At 34.0% G+C, this 20,790-nt stretch overlaps 2 protein-coding genes across 2 annotated transcripts; both read left to right on the plus strand.

Annotated features, from left to right (window-relative positions):
• The first annotated feature begins 6,152 nt into the window (after window positions 1-6,152).
• On the plus strand, window positions 6,153-9,985 carry LOC109795570 (putative serine/threonine-protein kinase PBL23). The gene is made up of 5 exons (XM_020355113.3): window positions 6,153-6,693; window positions 7,334-7,515; window positions 7,618-7,807; window positions 8,389-8,780; window positions 9,479-9,985. The coding sequence occupies exons 1-5, from the start codon at window positions 6,570-6,572 to the stop codon at window positions 9,731-9,733; spliced, it is 1,143 nt and encodes a 380-aa protein (XP_020210702.1). The 5' UTR covers window positions 6,153-6,569; the 3' UTR covers window positions 9,734-9,985.
• A 1,508-nt stretch (window positions 9,986-11,493) lies between these two features.
• On the plus strand, window positions 11,494-20,430 carry LOC109815120 (DNA polymerase I A, chloroplastic/mitochondrial). Its single transcript, XM_020379726.3, has 12 exons — window positions 11,494-11,650; window positions 12,148-13,027; window positions 13,217-13,408; window positions 14,071-14,750; window positions 14,968-15,409; window positions 15,879-15,974; window positions 16,978-17,070; window positions 17,151-17,345; window positions 17,786-17,878; window positions 17,961-18,173; window positions 19,498-19,587; window positions 19,848-20,430. Exons 1-12 carry the CDS (start codon window positions 11,574-11,576, stop codon window positions 20,007-20,009), a joined length of 3,213 nt encoding a protein of 1,070 aa, XP_020235315.1. The 5' UTR covers window positions 11,494-11,573; the 3' UTR covers window positions 20,010-20,430.
• Window positions 20,431-20,790: the final 360 nt, after the last annotated feature.

Here is a 20,790-nt window from a genome sequence, read left to right on the forward strand (position 1 = left end):
AAAATTTGTAAACAGTTAAAGAAAAATTTAAAGATAAATGATTTGTTTATAAACAATTAGATATGATTTATCTAAGAATGTTACAAGTCCTCAACTGGATATAAATATCTAAATTTCATTTTTTTAAATACTTTTTCAGACCTATTGCCAATATTAAGTAGCAACAAAAAATTTGTATCCATTTTTCATGATATTATACATGGGTTAGATATATTATGGCGAATTCGTCAGATTTCATTGTGAAAAACACAATAGAATCTGATAAGTGAGATATGAAATCTAATAAGTAAGATTACGGGTAATTTTTGACATTGTTTGATTCGTTCAATTGACCCATCTATTAAGGAAAAGCTTAGTTGTTGTTTGTTAAACATATATATGATTAAAATTGAGTTTTTAATATTTCACTGAATATCATGGACTCCCCCAAACTTAGAACCTTGCTTGTCCTCAAGCAAAAGGTAATTAATCTAGCAGATAACAAGCAATGCAAGTGAGTCAATTTCTACATCCTAGTTTACTTGTATCTTTTTTTTGCAAGCATGAACCTCAGATGAATTTCCAATCACAATTATTGTAATAGAACATGACAAGGTGCAAACTAAGGTTTCAAAAGAGATCAAAGAGCTGAGAAGAGTAATGACTATCTGTGTATGCATCCTCACTAGGAAAATGTTTCTCTCTATGCACACTAGTGTATCAGGGTGAGTGTTTCTCTCTAGTCTACTACTCACGCCACATAATTCAACTTTGCTCTTCGTTTCCAAATGAAACCAGTGGTAAAACAAATGCAGACACTTATCACAAGGTCTTTATTAGGGCAATCTGGGTCAAGCAGGGTCAAGCGGTAGCAGTTTTATGGTTTTTCAAAGATTGAGGGTGCTATAGCTTAAGAGAGCAAATAAGATTTTACAATGATGTCCCTCTCCATACCCCATTACACATTTTTGGCACATGCCCTTTACCGGATCCAACCATTAGCCTTTTTGTTTTTGTTTTTCTCTTTTTTTTTTTTTTTTTTTTTTTTTTTTTTTATTTAGTAATGGCTGACCACATACTTTCTTCTTCCCAAATTTCCTCATCCTTCAACTCCCCCAAACTTATTTGATGTCATCATTTTTGCTCTCTTAACCAAGACAAAGGTTATGGTTAATTTTTCTTGGTTTGGGACAAGTGGAAGGTATGGTGTTTAGGCTTAGGAAGGTATGGGTCAAGTGGAAAATGGATATGGCTTTTTGGCTTAGATGGTTAACAAAATATGGAAGTGTGAATGCCTTGATCATATAAGTGCATAACATAAGCAAACCACCAGGGAAACTCAAGCAAAGTCTATCATGCAACCTAAGCGTAGTTCACTCATCAGTGTTTAGGCTCAAACCTCACCCGGCTATGCATCCACAAACTATCAAGCTCAGCTCAGTTCTATGATCAACATTGAAACCCGTATGCAACTAGTCATGAACTAAAGATCTAATGTGACTTGAAAATGTCTAAGGTACACACACCATAAACATCAAGCAAACTATAATCCAGAATCGACCACAAGCAAAACAAGTATCAACAAGATTAAAAACCATGCTAAGGCAGACTATTCACAAAAAGAACCAACAGAGTAATCACCAAAAGAGATAGATATAAAAATAGTTAAAATACTGAAAATAAAAGACAGAAAAATAAATTGCAAGAAACAAAGGCAAACTAAGGTGAGCTCCATCTGCTTCCATCTATGGGGTCTGGTCATCATCATCTTTAGGGGCTGCTCCACCATCAACGGCTCCGTCTGCATCAGCAGCTCCACTCCCCCAAACTTAGGAGCCTGGTCCCCAGGCCAACCAGTATATGCCTGAAAGTCCTAGAAACCAAGAGTGGTCGCGGAGTATAAGCATGAAAAAGAATGGTGAGCACAAAAATGTATACATAGTGATGACCAAGCGACTATAACACAATGGAGAATATCCTTAGACCAAAATTAAGCACAAAATGCATGTACATAGAAATGGACTAAGACAATGCAACACAAACAGAATACAAAGAAACATGAATGAAAAATAGTTAAATACAAGGTATCAGGAATGCTTTTGCGCCGGGCGCAAAACAGATGCGCCGGGCTTCATATCAGTAAAACTCAACGAGGTCCAAAATCTGATATCGCGCCGGGCATGCATTAAACGCGCCCGGCGTGGTGGTTCCAGAGACCAAAAATTGAGTACTAGGCCGGGCGCAAAAGAGTCACGCCCGGCGCGTAGTCACTTTAAAAGGTCAATTTGCCCAGGTTTTAAATTAGGATCAGGCCTTATTTCCACCTAGACACAGAATTGCCTCATTCCTCACATTCCAAACAAAATGTACCCTATATTTACCCATTCAAACATGATTCTAACAACTAACACATAACACAAACAACATATACCACAAAACATATAACACAAAACACAACACATAATACAAAACAACACTTATAACACAGAACAACATGCAACAAAAATCTAAAACACAGTTCAGATCTCTGGGTTGCCTCCCAGGAAACGCTTGTTTACTGTCCCGAGCCTGACGGTGACCAACTTGAAGTGCTCTACTCTCCTTCTCCTCCTGTTGCTCTTGTTCCTCCTTGCTTTGTGCTCAATCTCATGATTGCTCAACAATTGCTCAGAGGGATTGGTCAATCTTGTTCATAGTACCTAGCATACAAGAGAAAGTAGAGGACTAGAGCGCCCAGGTCAGCTTCAACAATTCATTACCAACACACAAATAAAAATAACAATAAAAACAAAGAATAAGTCACAAATAGCTACAAATACTAAATCGCCATTCTAATCCCCGGCAACGGCGCCAAAAACTTGTTGAGATTTCCGTTGAAACACTTTTGTTAATATTTGTAAATTCGTTTAATTCTATCAACGGTCTCAAACACGGCAAGTATACCGGCCGTTCAAGTAGTAAAAATATCGTATCCACAGGGATTAGAAGGTAAAATAAGCATTTATTGACTATTCGTGACTAAAAAATAATTCCAATTTCATAATTTGTCATGTGAATTCAAGGTTAAGACTATTGGAATGAAAGCTGTAAATAAATATTGTTTTGTGAGTGGAAAAGGTAAGGAATGGTATTGTGGTATTGTGAGGTTGTGGGGGTCAGATTTCACCAAACGTAACACTAATGTATCCTTAATCTCTTGTTGAATTCATTGCTTAGTCAACCCAAGAGTTTACTCAAACCTAATCCCTTAGAGAAAGAGCCTAGGTGCGGATATTGAATATCAATCCCTTGAGTACCCAATATCTACACCCGCATTACGGGCTAGGGTTTAAGACTACTAATGGGTCAAGCTCTATCCCTAGATATAATCACCGCTAGGCATATGTTTCAGAACTAGTTTCAAAGGTTATTTTCCAATACCCATGGAACCTTAAATCATGCAAAGGGTGATCAATCCAAAGCAAGCATTAAGCAAAGAAACAAACACAACAATGAATGAAACAACAAATATATATATCATTGAAAACGTAAGGATTACAATAGAGTATGTTGGCTACATCTAACCCCACAAAATGGGTGAAACCACTCAACAAAGAGGGCAAATACAAAATAGAGATGGAAGAGGAAGTGAAGAACCGAAGGAAAGATCCGCACACGGACGATCCCAAGCCCTGGGAATCCCTTCCGCAGCTCCTGGAGGCGCCCAATGTGAGAATGGGGGTTTCTCCCCCGAAAATGGCTTCAAATACGAGCTTGGGGAGTCAGATTAGGGTTTTGCGCCCGGCGCATAAGTCTTCGCGCCCGGCGCGGGGCCTTCCAGATACTCTCTGCCTTAGGACAAGCCCGGCGCAATTCACATTACGCCCGGCGCAATGGCTCCCAGAGGTGAGATACTCTGTTTTGCTCGCCTGGCGCGGATCACCTTGCGCCCGGCGCAGAACCTCTTCTCTGCTCCTTAGCTTCTTAGATTTCCAATCCTAAGAGTCTTCAACTTTCCACTCTTCCTCAATACCTGCACAAAAAATGAGGTGGATTAAGGTATTGTTAGATGAATTTGGGTTAGTTATATCTGCACACAAAATGAACCAAAAAGAGAACAATTATATTGCAATGGTTCAAAGGATGAGTGGAATTTGTTCAATAAGTCTCATCCAAAAAGAGGTAAAATTGAGACTTAACAGTAGTGACCCCTAGCCAGTAGCCACACCAACATATGCTTTTATATGATTTCTTAAAAGGTTGAGCTTCAGTATTTTATGGTGATTCAACTGAAAAAAAATTAAATACATTTATTTGTTAATAACTTTTCTTGTTTTTGTCTTATTATTTGCTTACTAAACTTATAGGTATTTAACTATTTAAGTCCATATTGACTGAACAGTGAACACCAAAACAAAGATTTTGAAGGTATAACATGACTAATTGGAAATTTGAAACCACTTGTTCAAATATATAGATGAAGGTTATGATGCCAGACATAATATAATTATGATGGTTAAGTCAATGCTTTAATTTAATGTTGTATATGGTCCCCCCTTCACACTTACTATTAACAGATACGTTGAATTTATTCATAATTGTACACAAAGACATTCAATACAGTTTGAGGCAGGTGAAGAGTCTCTAAAAAAAAAAAAGTTACCTGTTAATGAAAGACCACAAATTTCATGACATGACTTTTTGCAATTTAATTAAATTTCTCTCCAACGTTAATGTATTCCTCGTGTGGTGTATCTTTAGGCGCATTTAATGTTCTGTTTCAGTTGGTGATCTACATATCTAGAAACTTAAATTAGTGCAAGCTTTGATCACTTAGCTAAGAACAAACTGCTGAACCTATATTTGGATTCTTGTCTGTTTTAGATCCTTTAGTTTAGTTCGTCTTAAATTGGATATAGTTAGCTAGCTAATTTTTATTGCTTTTGGTTTCATCAATTCAAATCAAAGATTTGAATAAATAATTACAACTCTGTTGGAAAAGAGTAGCACAAAATGAGCTAGCAGCAGGATTTTTTTCCACACTTCTAAATGTTATGGTTGGAGTTGGATAAGTATTAGATTTCAAAAGTACCGTTTTTATTACGTTCCTTCAACGTTTGACCACTACAAAAGTAAAAAGAATTAAAAAAAAAACGTTATTTGTGATAATACCTTAAATTCAAATTATGATATGGTCATTACAATTTTGATAAATAAAAAAATAATTTATACTTTGGATATATTTTATAACATCAAGTATGATTGAACTTTTAATTTTCCCAGTAATCTTTTTTATTATTAATGTTCCTTGTCTTTGTAACAGGTACATAGAAGTCTTTTCTGTTTTTAAAAAAAACCCTTAATCTTCTCTTTAAAAAATTAGATTATCGCTATATTATTTTGCAAAATTTTTTATAATTAAATCATTTATTCAAATTTAATAAATAATAACTAAAGTTATATATTCTTATATAATCACTTTAGTTCTTCAAAAAGAAGAAAGTAGTGTCATTTTACATTTTTAAAAAATCAATTTGGTGATCATAATCTTTAGAGGATTAATATGATAACACGCTAATACGAGGGTTTTCCTCCCCGCGCCTTCTTTTTTCAACCTTCTAGTCATGTTTTTTTTTTTTAATAACAATAAATAAATGTGTATTTAATTTAAGAAAAAATATTTCTTATATTTTGTATAAATTAGGTATGTATACGTAGAAATATGTAAATGATGGAAAATTATAATAAAAAATGTGATGGTATATACTATCCGTGTGTTTGTTTTTCCATTTAATGCAGGTAAACGTGAGTTCATTTTAATCCATCAAGATTCATACTTTTCTGTTTTATTGCTTTGGAATGCACGCCATCGATTACACAAACACACACTACATATGATACTCCACCTAAGCACCATTAAAGAGTTTGGTATATTAATGAACATTTAAGTAAAAGCCAATTTTTTTTAAAAAAAATTGTCTCATTATATCATTTAAGCGAGTTTATTGTCATTCAAAAGGTTTTAAGCATCATTATATAGACCATACACAAAATTAGGTAGACGCTTAATTAAAAAGAATATAACTGAGGTAGATGAAAAGGATATAAAGTAGATATAAGGCGTCCATATAAAATAGTTGTCATAATTTATTCCTTGACGAGGTTCATAAAGGAGTGATCCTCCATTTTGGTTGGCATAATAAAGTGCAACCTAAGAGAAAACACTTTACGAAAGTCCTATATTGAGGAACTTTAGATAATGATATTAAAGATGAATGACTCCCTATCGGTCATTTTTTGATTACCATATTTGACGAAGTCGGCATTTGTTTTCCTAACTATGGCCTTTCAATAACAATGAAGCCAAAGTAACCATTTCATGTGGGAAAGGTTTTGAGAAGCCAGAACTCGATCAGGATCAATTTGGTTTCTACGAGGAATCAAAAACATCCTGAATTGATTTTAGTGCTGCATGCATTGGATCATTGGCTACATACATATATATGCATGCTGAAGGAGATAGATTTGAAAAGCATATCATATGCATGAACCTTGCAATTCTGTAAATGTGGGTTTGGTCAGGTCAAATATTTAATTAGGGTCTGTGGAAGATGAGTTTCTTTTCATGTTGCACGTCACAAGAGAAGATCAACAAGAACCCATTGGAAAGGAGCAGTAGGGCTTTCAATCATGTTAAAGCCCTGCCATCATTTGCTAACATGTGTTTTAAATCTGGTATTTTTCCAATGCTAATTTTCTCATTGTATAGATTTTAGTCCAAAGTTTTTCGATTTAATGTCTCATATCTAGAGCTTAATGTTGTTTCCCCTACCAATTGTTTTCCTCAAGTACAATCTTGTTTCTCTCAACATGAAATCCTAAGATGGAAATCTATGAAAGGTTTGTAATATCACAATAGGCTTCATCAACTTTGTTAGTGTTACAACAATTATTATGAAGCCACAACTTGTGCATCTCTTTTGGTTCCCTTCTTAGTTTAATACTTAGCTTCTTGATAACATCTTTCGAAGCAATTTCTGTCACCAAGTACACAGATTATCCATCAATGGGGTCTTCATATTAGCAGTAGATTCGAATATTTCATGTCCTTACGAGATATGAATCCTATCCTTACCAACTAAACCAACCTTAATGAGCTTCATCTTTGGTCTTTAAACTTTTATTTCTTCATCTTATCATTGTCCAAATATAGTGTCATTAACCTAAGGATCTCTTACTCTATCTCAATAGTTGTGTCTCAATTGTCAATCATTAGAGTTTGGACAATAGATTGCTAAGCTAAAGGTGCAAAGTGGTCTTATAGTGCCCTATATAGTGGATTTCAGCTTAAAACTTGAACGAATTTATCCTGTAGATATTAGCAAGAGGAGGTACATACAAGAAGAAATAGCAAAAATTGGAAAAGGGAATATTACCTCTCAGATTTTTTCTTATAACGAGCTATGTGTTGCAACTCGCAACTTTCACCCCGATAATATGATTGGTGAAGGAGGCTTTGGGAGGGTATACAAAGGACGCCTTAAAAGCTTAAATAGGGTATTATTTTAACTCGCATCTATTTGAATTTTATTCTAAGGAAGAAGTCCATTGGAGTTGATAGTAATAGTAACCTTCTAAATGCTGTGTTACTTTCATCAGGTTGTTGCTGTGAAGCAACTTAACAGGAATGGATTCCAAGGAAACAGGGAATTCCTTGTAGAGGTTTTGATTTTGAGTCTCTTGCATCACCCTAACCTTGTCAATTTGGTAGGGTATTGTGCAGATGGTGATCAAAGGATTTTGGTATATGAGTTCATGGCGAATGGTTCTTTAGAAGATCACCTTCTTGGTAAGTAAATGATTCTTAACTACACAAAGGCTATGATTGAATAAACTTGCCAGAAGCACATTTAGGAAGAAAAATGAAATATGTTTTTCCATAAGTTTATTTGTAGGAGCTTTCTCATATAACTTTTCCAAATCATTAAAAAATAAGTTTTAACTTATAGAGACACTTATTTTATTTTTTCCTCCTAGAAGTGTTTTTGAAAAGTTTATCCAAACAAGTCTAAAGACTTCTAATACAATTCATCACGGATAGAAAAAAGAGTGTGAGTAATATCCAATTTGAGTATCAAGCTTGAATAAATGAAATCATTAAACTATGAGTAGTGCCAGTGTAACCATATGAGAACATTGGATCATCATAGCTATTACGTATTAGTTACAACATAAAGCAAACTTGCATATTGATGGTTTTATTACTGTTTTCTGTTTTACCTTTGCATTTGTGTGAGAAATCAAATATGTCTGCAAGACTAGCACCATGGAAGTTCCACTTTTCAAAACATTACTCTAGTATTTTTTTTGGCTATAAGCATGTAAGTTAAATGTTATCTGACCAACAACAAAAAGAAAAATGATTTTCAGAACTACCTCCGGACAGAAAGCCTTTGGATTGGCGTACTAGAATGAACATTGCAGCAGGTGCAGCTAAAGGACTTGAATACTTGCATGAAGTTGCGAATCCGCCAGTGATATACCGGGATTTCAAAGCCTCAAACATACTACTGGATGAAAACTTCAATCCAAAACTCTCTGATTTTGGTCTTGCAAAGCTTGGTCCAACTGGTGACAAAACTCATGTATCCACCAGGGTGATGGGAACTTATGGCTACTGTGCACCTGAGTATGCCTCAACAGGTCAATTGACAACAAAATCAGATATATACAGCTTTGGAGTAGTGTTTCTCGAGTTGATCACAGGAAGAAGAGCAATTGATCAGTCTAGACCATCTGATGAGCAAAACTTAGTCACTTGGGTATGTCATGAAACTTTTAGTATGTGATTAAAATCATATCATTTCTCTGCATAGCACTTCAGGATTATAATCAAATCAAGGGTAAAATGTATTTTATGTTCCTTAAATTTTTTGTTAAAATTGCTCCTAAAATCCTATATGTTAAAAACAATGATTTTGATCCTCATATTTTTTTATAATTGGTGAATTAATATCATTCTCTTTCTAGTATCCTAAGTTGCATAAAGAGGGATGAAATTCATCGATAAAGCATTCTAAAACTAAAATTATTGTTTTAAAAGTATAGAGACTAACAGTCCAACACTACCAAAAATTGAAAGATCTAAAACACATTTTACCATGTAGGGTTTGTTTGGATAAATTTCTCCCAAAACACTTCTAAAAGGAAAAGAAAAAAACAAGAAGAAAAATTGAAATAATTCTTTCAAAAGTTAAAACTAGTTTATATATAAAGTAAAAATAAGATTTTAGAAAAGTTAATATAAGTAGACTTCTACAAATTAGCTTACACATATATTATAGAAAAGATTATTTCAATTTTCCTTTATATATTTTTTCTAAAAGTACTTCTGGAAAAAAATTATCCAATCAAACTTTATATATAATCAATATGAAAACAAGTCTTAATTAAAATTAATGTTTAGACCAGTATGCACAAATGTTGAGCAAATGACATTCATAATGTTGGTTGTTTTCAGGCACAACCACTATTAAGAGACAGAAGGAAAGTTGCAATAATGGTTGATCCATTGCTGAAAGGGAACTATCCAACAAAGGGTCTGCACCAAGCACTAGCAGTTGCAGCAATGTGCATTCAGGATGAAGCTGATATCCGACCTTTAATTAGTGACGTAGTTACAGCTCTTGAAGTTTTAGCCATGAAGCATATACAAGTTGGAAAACCACAACATCGTACAAAAGAGAGTTTTTATGAGAACGGAGAATGCAGTTGACAAAATGAATCTGAAACAGTAGAGGATTACAAAAAAGAGAAGCTACTAATCAAGTTTGAGAATCATTCTATAAAAACTTCATCATGGTGCCACTTGTTATCGTTATGAAAAGCAAAACGATTGCATATTTGTTAGTAGTTTTAGATATTGGTAAATGGTAATATGGGAATTACAAGATTGCTTGCTATCAGATTCGTATAATTGCCTACTCATTCAGTTCTCTCATCAATACAATATTCCCTCTTTTTTTCATGTGCGAGTATGTGTGGACTGTGGACCATGTAAAAATTAGATTGTTTTTTATAATCAGTTATAATTAGAATATTTTTTATTTAAATTTGTTGAGAGTTACTGTTAAGAATTTAGGGTCAGTTTGTTTTTTAAGAAATAGATATGATTTGTTTCTAAAAATATTTTTTTGTTTCCAGAATTTAGGGTCGATTAGTTACATATATAGTTCATGTTTGAGAACTAATTCAACATAAAAAAATAAATAAATAAAATTTCGTTCAACGATAAAGCAACAAAATGTTGCTTCTTGATTTTCTGTTTGAAGATGCGTAACAAGTTTTCAAATATGTACATATAAATTGTTCAAAACAAGAAAATTGATAATTTAGAGAGATAATATGACAAATTGTCAAGATGTTTAATTTTCTTTTGTCTTGTTATTTTGTGGAAATAAAATGTTAAAGTCTCTCCTTTTTAAGGCTATAAGCGAGTTTTAGACGATCAAAGAAAGTACATAAAAGTACTTTAATAAGAGCTGAGATTATCTTGTAACGTGAAAATGCAAACACACAATTAGCACCTGTGTGATACTTATTAATTACTATTTGTTTAACAAAATGACAAGTGGCTATCATAAACAATATATATTAGTGTATATGATCTTGTGTCAACAAATAATATCTCCAAATTCTTTAATTTAAATTAATATTATTCATCTACTTTAAAGTAAGATTAAATAATAATTTTAGATTTCAAAAAGATAAAAATAAAAATATTTTATATGTTCTTAAAACAAAATCAGTAATATTAATTAATTAATATTTTAAAGTATTTTTTTTTTCGTTCCTGGAGTATCTACTGCCAATAGCAGTAACTAATCTCCTCGTTATATTGGAAGCACCTCAAAAGGTGGAATAGCTGGCCCCAAGATTTAACGCGACTGCTTATACAAGGCAAGATTCAAACCCCTGACCTTACTTAAAGGTGGATTAACCCTACCGCTGAATCACACGCTTGAGGTTTATTTTAAAGTACTTAAAACATATTTAAATTAAAACTATTTATTTCCGATGCTATTTTGTTTATGTAATGTTTTATTTGCATATTTGTTAATATATTTAATTAATGAAAATTTATTATATTTTTCAATAAACTATTTCATAAACAAATAAGTTAAATAAAACTGTTATATTTTTATTGTCTCAATGTTAATAATTTGATTGAACATAAAAATGGAGGAAAAATTATAAAACTCATTTAATATTTTTTTATAGTTACATGATTAAAAATGAGTGTACTTAAACTGTAAAAAAAAAAAAATTAAAATAAGGCATCTTTATAAGACTTATTATCTAAAAATTATAAATCAAAAAGTCCGATCACTGTCAACCCCGAGACATTCTATTCTAAGAGTGGCATTGAGGCCTTCCAAACATGTAAGATTACGTGGCAACTAATATTATAAAGTAAATATATTCGTTTTTTATGATTTTATATTAATGGCCAGAATTTTTCAAATATTATGTCTCTTTATATTTTATATTTTTATTTTGATGGTTACATTCATTCGTTGTCTCTTCCTAATCTGTTGAACAGAAGTGGTGACTGAATGGAGGTGTCTGCTTTGAGGCCACCCTGCCCCTTATGCCGCCGCTGCTTCTCTTTCTCTATTTTACCTCCCCAACGGTGTTTTACCCTTCTTCCTTTCTCTCTTTTTCACTTCAAACTTCATTTTTTTCTTGTTTCTGTCCTTGCCCATGTCCTGAAAACCATAAATTTTGCATCTTTTCCAACTGGGTATTTTACTTTTTTTTTTTTTTTTTTTTTTTTAAGAAATTGATGTTCTGTATTGCATAATAAAACATGCTGACTTTTTTTTTTGGTCTTGACTTCAATGGTTCATTGTGTCTTGTTGTTATTCACTGGTTTGAAAGGTTGATTGGCATTAATGTTTAGTCAAGTCAAGTGTGATTATTTAAATTTACTTGTATTGTGATTTCTGTGACAATTTGTTGATGATAAAACCTAGTTTATTAGGGCTGCTGCCCTGGGATTAACTTTTGTTTGTAAATGCGGAAATGGATAGATAGGAATTTTTTTTTTTTAGCACACACAGTATATAGAATGGTAACACATTTCATTGATTGGAGCTTTTGTTTTCGTTTACATGGTGTGAACTACAGAAGAAAAATTCAGACAATCCAAATTTTCAACAATGGCTTCAGGAACAATAATAGCACTGTGCCTATAAATTCTGTAAAATTTGGAGCGGATTTTTCATGCTGTCTAAATGGGACATCTTTGGGGTTAAATAAATACAATGGCGTGAGGTACAACCGAAATTTTCCATGCAAGAGTCCAGTTTGCATTTCATGTATGAAAATTTCAAATGCATCAACTGGCATGTTGGAGGAAATGACAGAGGAGGAAGAGCTGAATTCTTTGCATTCACGCGAAACTCAAGTTAGGACGGTGAGTGTGACTGCTTGCAATAATGGATTTTCTGCAACCACTGCTGGAATAAAATTGTCTGGTGGTGATTATAGAGGCTGGACTATAGCAAAAGATAAGTTAACTGAAAATAAAAAGGAAATGAACGGCTTGAATAAATTTGAGAGGGAAAATGGCAGTCCTATTGCATTGAATAGAGTTGCTTCCATTGCTCAGAACCAGGTTGTTTCTACGAATGGGGATAGTATTGTTGTACTGCAGGATCGTGGTGAGCATATCTCATCTACTGTTAATTATTCTGTATTAAACAACTCAAAGGTGTTTACAGATTCTGAAACGGTGGTTCGCCAGTTTAATGGATCTTCATTGGGGACTGGTAAAGAGAAAATCACTGTAGTCAATGGTAATAATGTTTTGGATGCAACTGCAAAGGATTCAACTAATGCAACATTTGCTAAAAAGGCACGTAGTACTGACCAATCAAAGCTTCAGGATAGGCTCTGTAGTATCTATGAAGATATTCTGGTTGTTGATAATATTCCTCTTGCGGAGGAAGTGTCTAAGATGCTCACAACAAAATACCAGCATCTTGTTTATGCATGTGATACGGAGGTATACTTCTTTTGACTTTATTTACCTGTATTATAGTTATTCCTTATCACAAGTGTTTATATATCTAGATTATCTCTTCTTTCGCCCTTGCACATGTGTCTGTTTGTGTACTACTACTTTGGACATGAATTCAACTGATTTGTATATATGGTGAACACATATTATCTGCTGATTTTATTGTTTTCAAAGGTAGCCAAGATAGATGTCAAACAAGAAACTCCTGTAGATCATGGGGAGATAATATGCTTCAGCATTTATTCTAGTCCAGAAGCTGATTTTGGAGGTGGAAAGTCCTGTATCTGGGTAGATGTTCTTGATGGTGGAGGCAAAGAGATTTTAGAAAAATTTGCTGAATTTTTTAGTGACTCTTCTATCAAGAAGGTGAACTTTTCTTTCCTCTTCCCTCTCTTCTATGTTCTTAATCGTATTACTCACCTCAATATGCAGCAGCACGTCTCAAATTTTAATTCTATGGTTGCTACTGTATGACTGATACCTTAATAGTTTAGATATGTGACAATCAGCTACTATCTGGTCTGTAATTATCCTTGGGTAATCTAAAAAATTAGTGTCATATTACAGAGAGCCATATTGAATTATGTTTTTTGCTGTGTGTTCAGTGGTATATTCAATTTTGTAATGCTATGCTAAGAATAGGTTTCACTTTCAACTTGCAATCACAGTGGTGAAGTTAATGTGTACCTGATTTAGGATAGTTGTTGCATGATTTTCTTGTATAGAACAGAGAAGTTTGCATCTTATGAAAGGAGTGAACTAGCATTATTTGTTATTTTATTTTATTTGTGTAATCAATAGACATTCTTATCTTGTAGTAACATATAAACAGGCAAGAGATCTGAATAACTATGTCACTGATTAGTAAAGTATTTGTCAGTGATGTTATTCCATCAGAAATGGAAGAAAAAAAATATGTCTATCTTTTATTAAATGATATTAGCATTAAATTCCTGGGTTTGTCTATGCACTTGACCAAATATTACAAATAATTCTTGAAATAACCTAGTCACTGCTGCACTCTGTAGGTCTGGCATAATTATAGCTTTGACTGTCATGTTATAGAGAACTATGGATTCAAAGTTTCTGGATTTCATGCTGACACAATGCACATGGCACGGTTATGGGATTCTTCAAGACATTTGGATGGGGGTTATTCTCTTGAAGGACTTACAGGTGACAGAAGGGTCATGTCTAGAGCTCAGCTGAACCATGAAAAGGATTTGATTGGTAAGCTGTCAATGAAAACAATATTTAGTAAGAAAAAGGTGAAAAAAGATGGATCTGAGGGTAAAACAACTACCATTGCCCCTGTTGAAGAGCTACAGAGAGATGAGCGTATACCTTGGATATGTTATTCTGCCTTAGATGCTAGAAGCACTTTGAAGCTGTATGAGAGCCTAAAGAGCTATCTTTCAGATATGCCCTGGAAATTTGATGGTGTGCCAGTTTCTGGGAGAACCATGTATGATTTCTACAATGAATATTGGCGACCATTTGGTGAGCTTCTAGTCACGATGGAATCCGAGGGAATGCTAGTTGATCGGGCTTATCTTGAAAGCATAGAAAAGGTGGCCAAAGCAGAGCAAGAGATAGCTGCTATTAGATTCCGGAAATGGGCAAGTAGGTATTGTCCTGATGCCCAGTATATGAATGTAGGAAGTGATTTGCAGTTGCGCCAGCTGCTTTTTGGTGGCACTGTGAACAGGTGCACATTTTTAAATCTTATGTATGACATTTATTTATATCTTAATATATTGATGGTTTGCTAGTGAAACCCTGAAATATCTATGATATTCACAAGTTTAATAAATTTACAATCGGTAGGACATAACTTGATATTTTATGAACTTTACAAAAAGGTAGCCGAAGGATATAGGGGGAAGTAAAGCTTTCATTTTCACTTGTCACATTCATTATTACAGAAAGGACTCCACTCTGGCACTTCCAACTGAACGAATATTCAAAATTCCCAATGTTGATAATGTGATTGAAGATGGCAAGAAGGCTCCAAAAAAGTTTCGTGATATAAAGTTGACAACCCTAGGTTATAACCTGGAGACTGAGATGTACACAGCATCTGGTTGGCCGTCAGTTAGTGGTGATGCTTTAAAAGCTCTGGCTGGAAAAATTTCTGCTGAGTATGACTTTTTTGATGAGACTTGTAACTTGGATCTTGATGATGAAGATGGAATACCTTCTCAAAGTCAAGTTGCACCTGTAACAATTGATAAATCTGCATATGGAACAGCCTTTACAGCTTTTCCAACAGAGGAAGAAGGAAGAGAAGCTTGCCATGCAATTGCTGCTTTATGTCAAGTCTGTTCAATCAACTCTTTGATTTCTAACTTCATCCTTCCCCTGCAGGTACTTTTTTGTTGTTTTGTTTGCAATTTGAGCTTTATTGGGCTTGCTTGAAGTTGAAATATCTTTTATTTTGGGACTAGCACAACAAACTTCCATGTGATACATATTGTCCATAATAAATTAATGATATATTCTTTTCTTTTCTAAAGAGCGTTGTTTTATACAACTATTATAAAAACATTAGCCAATGAGACGCTTGATAATTCACCTGGGCAACAAACTCACAAGTCTAATTTAGTACCTCCCTTAAACTTTTAAAATACTCACTGGAGAATGGAGATGGTCAATATTTAGCTCTCCCACTGCTTGGCTATGGCTAGAGAAATTATTTCCTTATCTGACTTTAAGCTAATTTTTTGTATGCTTCCTGTGCCACCACTTATATTTTAGAACTTTCAGTAATATGTCTGTATTTTTAAACTGAAGATCTTTATATCTGCTCCATTAAATTCGTAGTTCTCTTTATCAGGGGCATAATATATCAGGAAAAGATCTACGTGTTCATTGTTCCTTAAATATCAACACAGAGACAGGACGCTTGTCAGCAAGAAGGCCAAATCTGCAGGTTATTCTGATATTCTAGATTTATTAAAATTCTCTAATGATTTTGATTTGGAATTTTCATTTTAATGGTAGATGTTGTGAACTTGAAATTTTTAAGTACCATACATTTGACCTTTAACTTTCATTTGTGTGCTTGTATGTTTAATAATTGGTGTCATACAGTTTCCTTGATGCTAAATTCTTAGTAGGTGGCTTTATCATTTTGTCTTTTGACCTAAGCTTTAGTTTCTCTTTTTAGTGGAATCTCTTCCTATTAGATATACGAGAAATGCTATTAACACTCTCTAATACACTTCTTCTAGCATTCTTTCAACTATTGCCTGAAATTTGTTGGAAATCATAAAATTGTGTAGGTCTCACTTTTTATTTAATGAGTCTCATTCATGATTTAGTTGTTTTCAATAAATTTTAGCTAATAGGAAAGAATGTGTTCTAAAGAGTATTTTTAAAGTGTCTCATTCATCCTTTCTGCTGATATCTTTCATAATTAAATTTTGGAAGTAAGGTTGAACAAAAAAAAAATCAGCATAAGGTGAAATAGATCTTTGGATCGTCCACAGTTCATACTCAAATTGATCTTGGATGAGGTAGCATTTTAAAAATATAAAACTCTTCTGTAGGTGACCGTCTATCAACTATCTCAAGCTCAAGAGTCAGTTCTTACATCTTTTCTAAATGTACTCTATTCCTTTAGTTAAAAATATCTTAAAATATGATTAAAATATGTTTTTTTGGACTAATCACAGCCTTCATATACACATTTAATCATTTGATGTCTACTTGATCTTGATACCTTCTCTGTGAATTATTACAATTATTTGGATCCTAAATTTAGACTGCACAGTGCATCTCAGTCATTTTCAATTTTTATTTTATCATTCTCATATTGGCATATTGGTATTATATGTACTATATTAATCATTGTCTTTCAAAAGGATATAGAATCTTTTTTTTTCTAATCAGCAAAAGGATAAAGAATCTGACTAGTACAATTCATGAATTAGAATCAACCTGCTTTGGAAAAAGACCGATACAAAATCCGTCAAGCATTCATTGCTGCACCTGGGAATTCTCTTATAGTTGCCGATTATGGACAGGTTAATAATATATATTGTCTATCTAACTGAGATATTTTCAAGAAATTTCATTCTGTTAACTGCCTTGTGTATTGTTACAGCTGGAACTTAGGATTCTGGCACACCTTGCAGACTGTAAGAGCATGTTGGAAGCTTTTAAAGCTGGTGGAGATTTCCATTCAAGGACTGCAATGAATATGTATCCATATATTCGTGAAGCAGTTGAGAAAAAGCAAGTGCTTCTTGAGTGGCATAAACAGCCTGGTGAAGATAAACCCCCAGTTCCTCTATTGAAGGTAAATTGTCTGCTGATAGTAGCAAATACCATTGCATTGAGATGTGCAAGTAATGGCTTTGTCTTTAGTTTTGTATTTCCTGTAGCTGATGACATCAAATATAGTAAGCACCAGAGTGTTGACAATGCATGAGGGAGGACTAATCCTTGTTCTGATTGGGCACAGTTCCATCAACTGGAAATACAATAAATATACTTTATTAAAAAAATAGAAAGACTCGTAACTTATGAAGATTCCAATAGAAATAAAGGACAGCTGCTGCACATTAGAATACTCTGTCTAGGGGGAAAGCATTGCATGTTGCAGTGTTACTAGGAGGATTGCATGTTTATGTATAGTAATAGAAGTAAACCAGAATACACCAAACAACAAAGCCTTATCCCACTATTTTTGTTTCATAATTTAGTCATTTTTCTGTTCTTGTTTCCCTTGCATTTCAGGATGCCTTTGGTTCTGAAAGAAGAAAAGCTAAAATGCTTAACTTCTCAATTGCTTATGGGAAGACTCCTGTGGGGCTTTCCAAGGATTGGAAGGTACTTTGAACTCTATTACTTATCATGAGCGGTTTACAGTTAACAAGTGCCCAGGATTTATTATTTGATTGTCCATTCTCAGGTTTCTGTGAAAGAAGCTAAGAAAACTGTTGACCTTTGGTACAATGATAGAAAAGAGGTTTTGCAATGGCAAGAGGAGCGTAAAAAGGAAGCTCATGAGTTCCATTGTGTTCACACATTGCTAGGGCGAGCACGACGGTTCCCTTTGATGGCCCAAGCTAACAAATATCAGAAAGGTCACATTGAGCGAGCTGCTATTAATACTCCCGTGCAGGTCCTCAACACTTTCTAGTAAACAAATCAATAACGTGTTTCCCTCCCTTATTTATCAAACTATTTTTATATTCTCAAGTTTAACGGTCATGTTGGTAAATTGAAAACATACTGAATTATTTACCGTGCCTAGTTTGGAACTTTTCCCTTTTAAGAACAGAACAATGAGATCATGTTTTCAGGGCCCACTTTTAAAATATCATAATCCAAAGTTTATATTGAAATTATAGTTCAAATAGAGTTGTGAATAAGAACAGATTGATTGAATTAGCCCTTACAATAGTGCAATCTTCTATTAGGCTAGTTAGTATTTAGTAATCTTCCCTATCAAGAATTAGAGGTAACTAATTGAGCCCAACTTGATGGGCCTGCCTGAACAGCTCATAAACAAGATTGGGCTGGGCTCATGAAAGTTAGGCCCATAATTATCAGGCTGATTGGGTCAGGCTAGGGCTACCAAATGTTGAGCTGACCACCTATTTTGGCCTGATATATATATATATATACAATTTTTACTTTATAAAATTTGTATAAATCTAGACAAAAAAAAAGAAAAAGAAAAGAGGCTAATTTGGCTAGGCTTGATGGCCTGGCCAGGCCAATAAATATGCAGCTATCAGAAAGTTGGCCTGGTCCAACCCGCTTTCATGCCTTGGCATGACAGACCTGAGTTGGGACTGACAGCCCAGTCATCGGCCTCCATAGACAAGAATTTCCTTTCTTGAAATCCAGTATTGGGTTAAATTTTTTCCCTACACATATATTGTGCCTGTTAGTGTTAAGATATTGTGGAGATTTATTAAGATTAATCATATATTAGCTAACCATATCATATCATGTAAATCCTTATTTTTTTATTAAAAATAAGAGTTATGTGTGCTGAAGATTGATACATAATTCTTAAATCACAACAGTTAGAAATATAATATTAAGTCATTCAAGTGTCTTTACCTAACAACTTTGGCTATGTTTGGTTCAAAGTTGGAAAAGTACTTTTGGGAATTCGAAAGCAACATCAACTTGGGGTCGGGGGGCAACATAATTAATAGCTAATTATGATTCAACTGTTACATTGACAAAAGCCACCTATGAATAGGGGAGATTGTAAGCTAATCTTAACCACTGGAGGATGACTAAAGATTTCTTAAAATAAATACACGGCTATGTCATTAAACCCCTATCATTCTTGCATGATCAAATGTTCAAGATTCACTCTTACTCTCATAATAGGCCAATGCTTTTCTGTCGAGATGCCATTACTTTGTGTCCCGTTCCCACATGCAAACATTTCTTTTTTTGGGTTTCTGATTTGTAGAATTCAACAGGGTAGTGCAGCTGATGTTGCCATGTGTGCCATGATACAAATTTCCAATAATAAGCAGTTGAAGGAGCTTGGGTGGAAGTTACTTCTACAGGTAATTTACTGCCACTATATTTTCCCTTTTTAAATTTTCTTGCTCACTTTTATTGGAGTGTGTTCAAATTACACCTGATCTCACTTGCCATATTCTACTTAAGATTGAGGTCATTTCCTAAATAATTTAAAACAATTATACAAATTAGTGACAAAATAGTTGCAAATTCTACCAAATAGTATTTCAAATCTGAATGTTTTCGCATATCTATTTCCAAACTTGCTACCTTTTTACTAAGATTCTTGGATATGACAAAGCAGGTTCATGATGAAGTCATATTGGAAGGACCAACAGAATCGGCCGAGGTTGCAAAGTCCATAGTTGTTGAGTGCATGTCCAAACCCTTCGATGGCAAGAATATTCTTAAAGTTGACCTCTCTGTTGATGCCAAGTGTGCTCAAAACTGGTATTCTGGGAAATAGGTACACTTGTACAGCACGAAAAGCCATGACTCTACTGTTTGGAGATGTTTCTTCATTCAGATAGCCTTGGCTGCGTGGTTCCTTTGGGGATTGCAATCAAAAGATGATGCTACTCTGGTGCTTCAATTTTCAAGGCAAAATTAATGCCTTAGATATTATGTTCTTGATTTCTATAGAGGTATTTTACTTCCTAGGAGCATTTCCTGTGTGGTGTTTTGGTAATACGAAAGCATAACACGTTTAACTTTGAAGGAAGAAAAAGGCCAAAACCACCGGCCTCGGCTATATACTTGTTCAATTTTGTATACCGGTTTTTCATGCCTTGCATCATGTACCGGCTTGGTTTTTTGGTTGATGCGAACTATATCGATATTGTATATAAATTATTATGAAATGAATATATCTGCATTTCTGTTGATCATGACTCTGGTTGCAAACTTATACTTCCTGTACCACATCATGCAATCATAACTGGAAGCTAGAATAACACTTAGTATGCACAAATGTTCAGTAACCAGTGACAATTTAGGTTATAAATTTTCAGTTGGAATCTCAACCAGAATTATGAATTTAAAATATTCTGTACGAATGAATTTAAGAATTGTGATCTTTTGTACGAGCAAGTGGGGTACAGGAATGGACCAAGGAGCCAATAACATTATTATATTTTGATGAAAGTTTGTCATCAGAAATAAAATCTATATTGCAAACTAAGGAATTGTCATGTTAGAACTAAGTTTGTAATTCAGCTATATTATTCTGTGAACAAGTAAACTTTCAC

Source organism: Cajanus cajan, chromosome 9 (assembly GCF_000230855.2).
Source record: "Cajanus cajan strain Asha chromosome 9, NIPB_CcT2T_4, whole genome shotgun sequence".
Taxonomy (NCBI): Eukaryota; Viridiplantae; Streptophyta; class Magnoliopsida; order Fabales; family Fabaceae; genus Cajanus; species Cajanus cajan.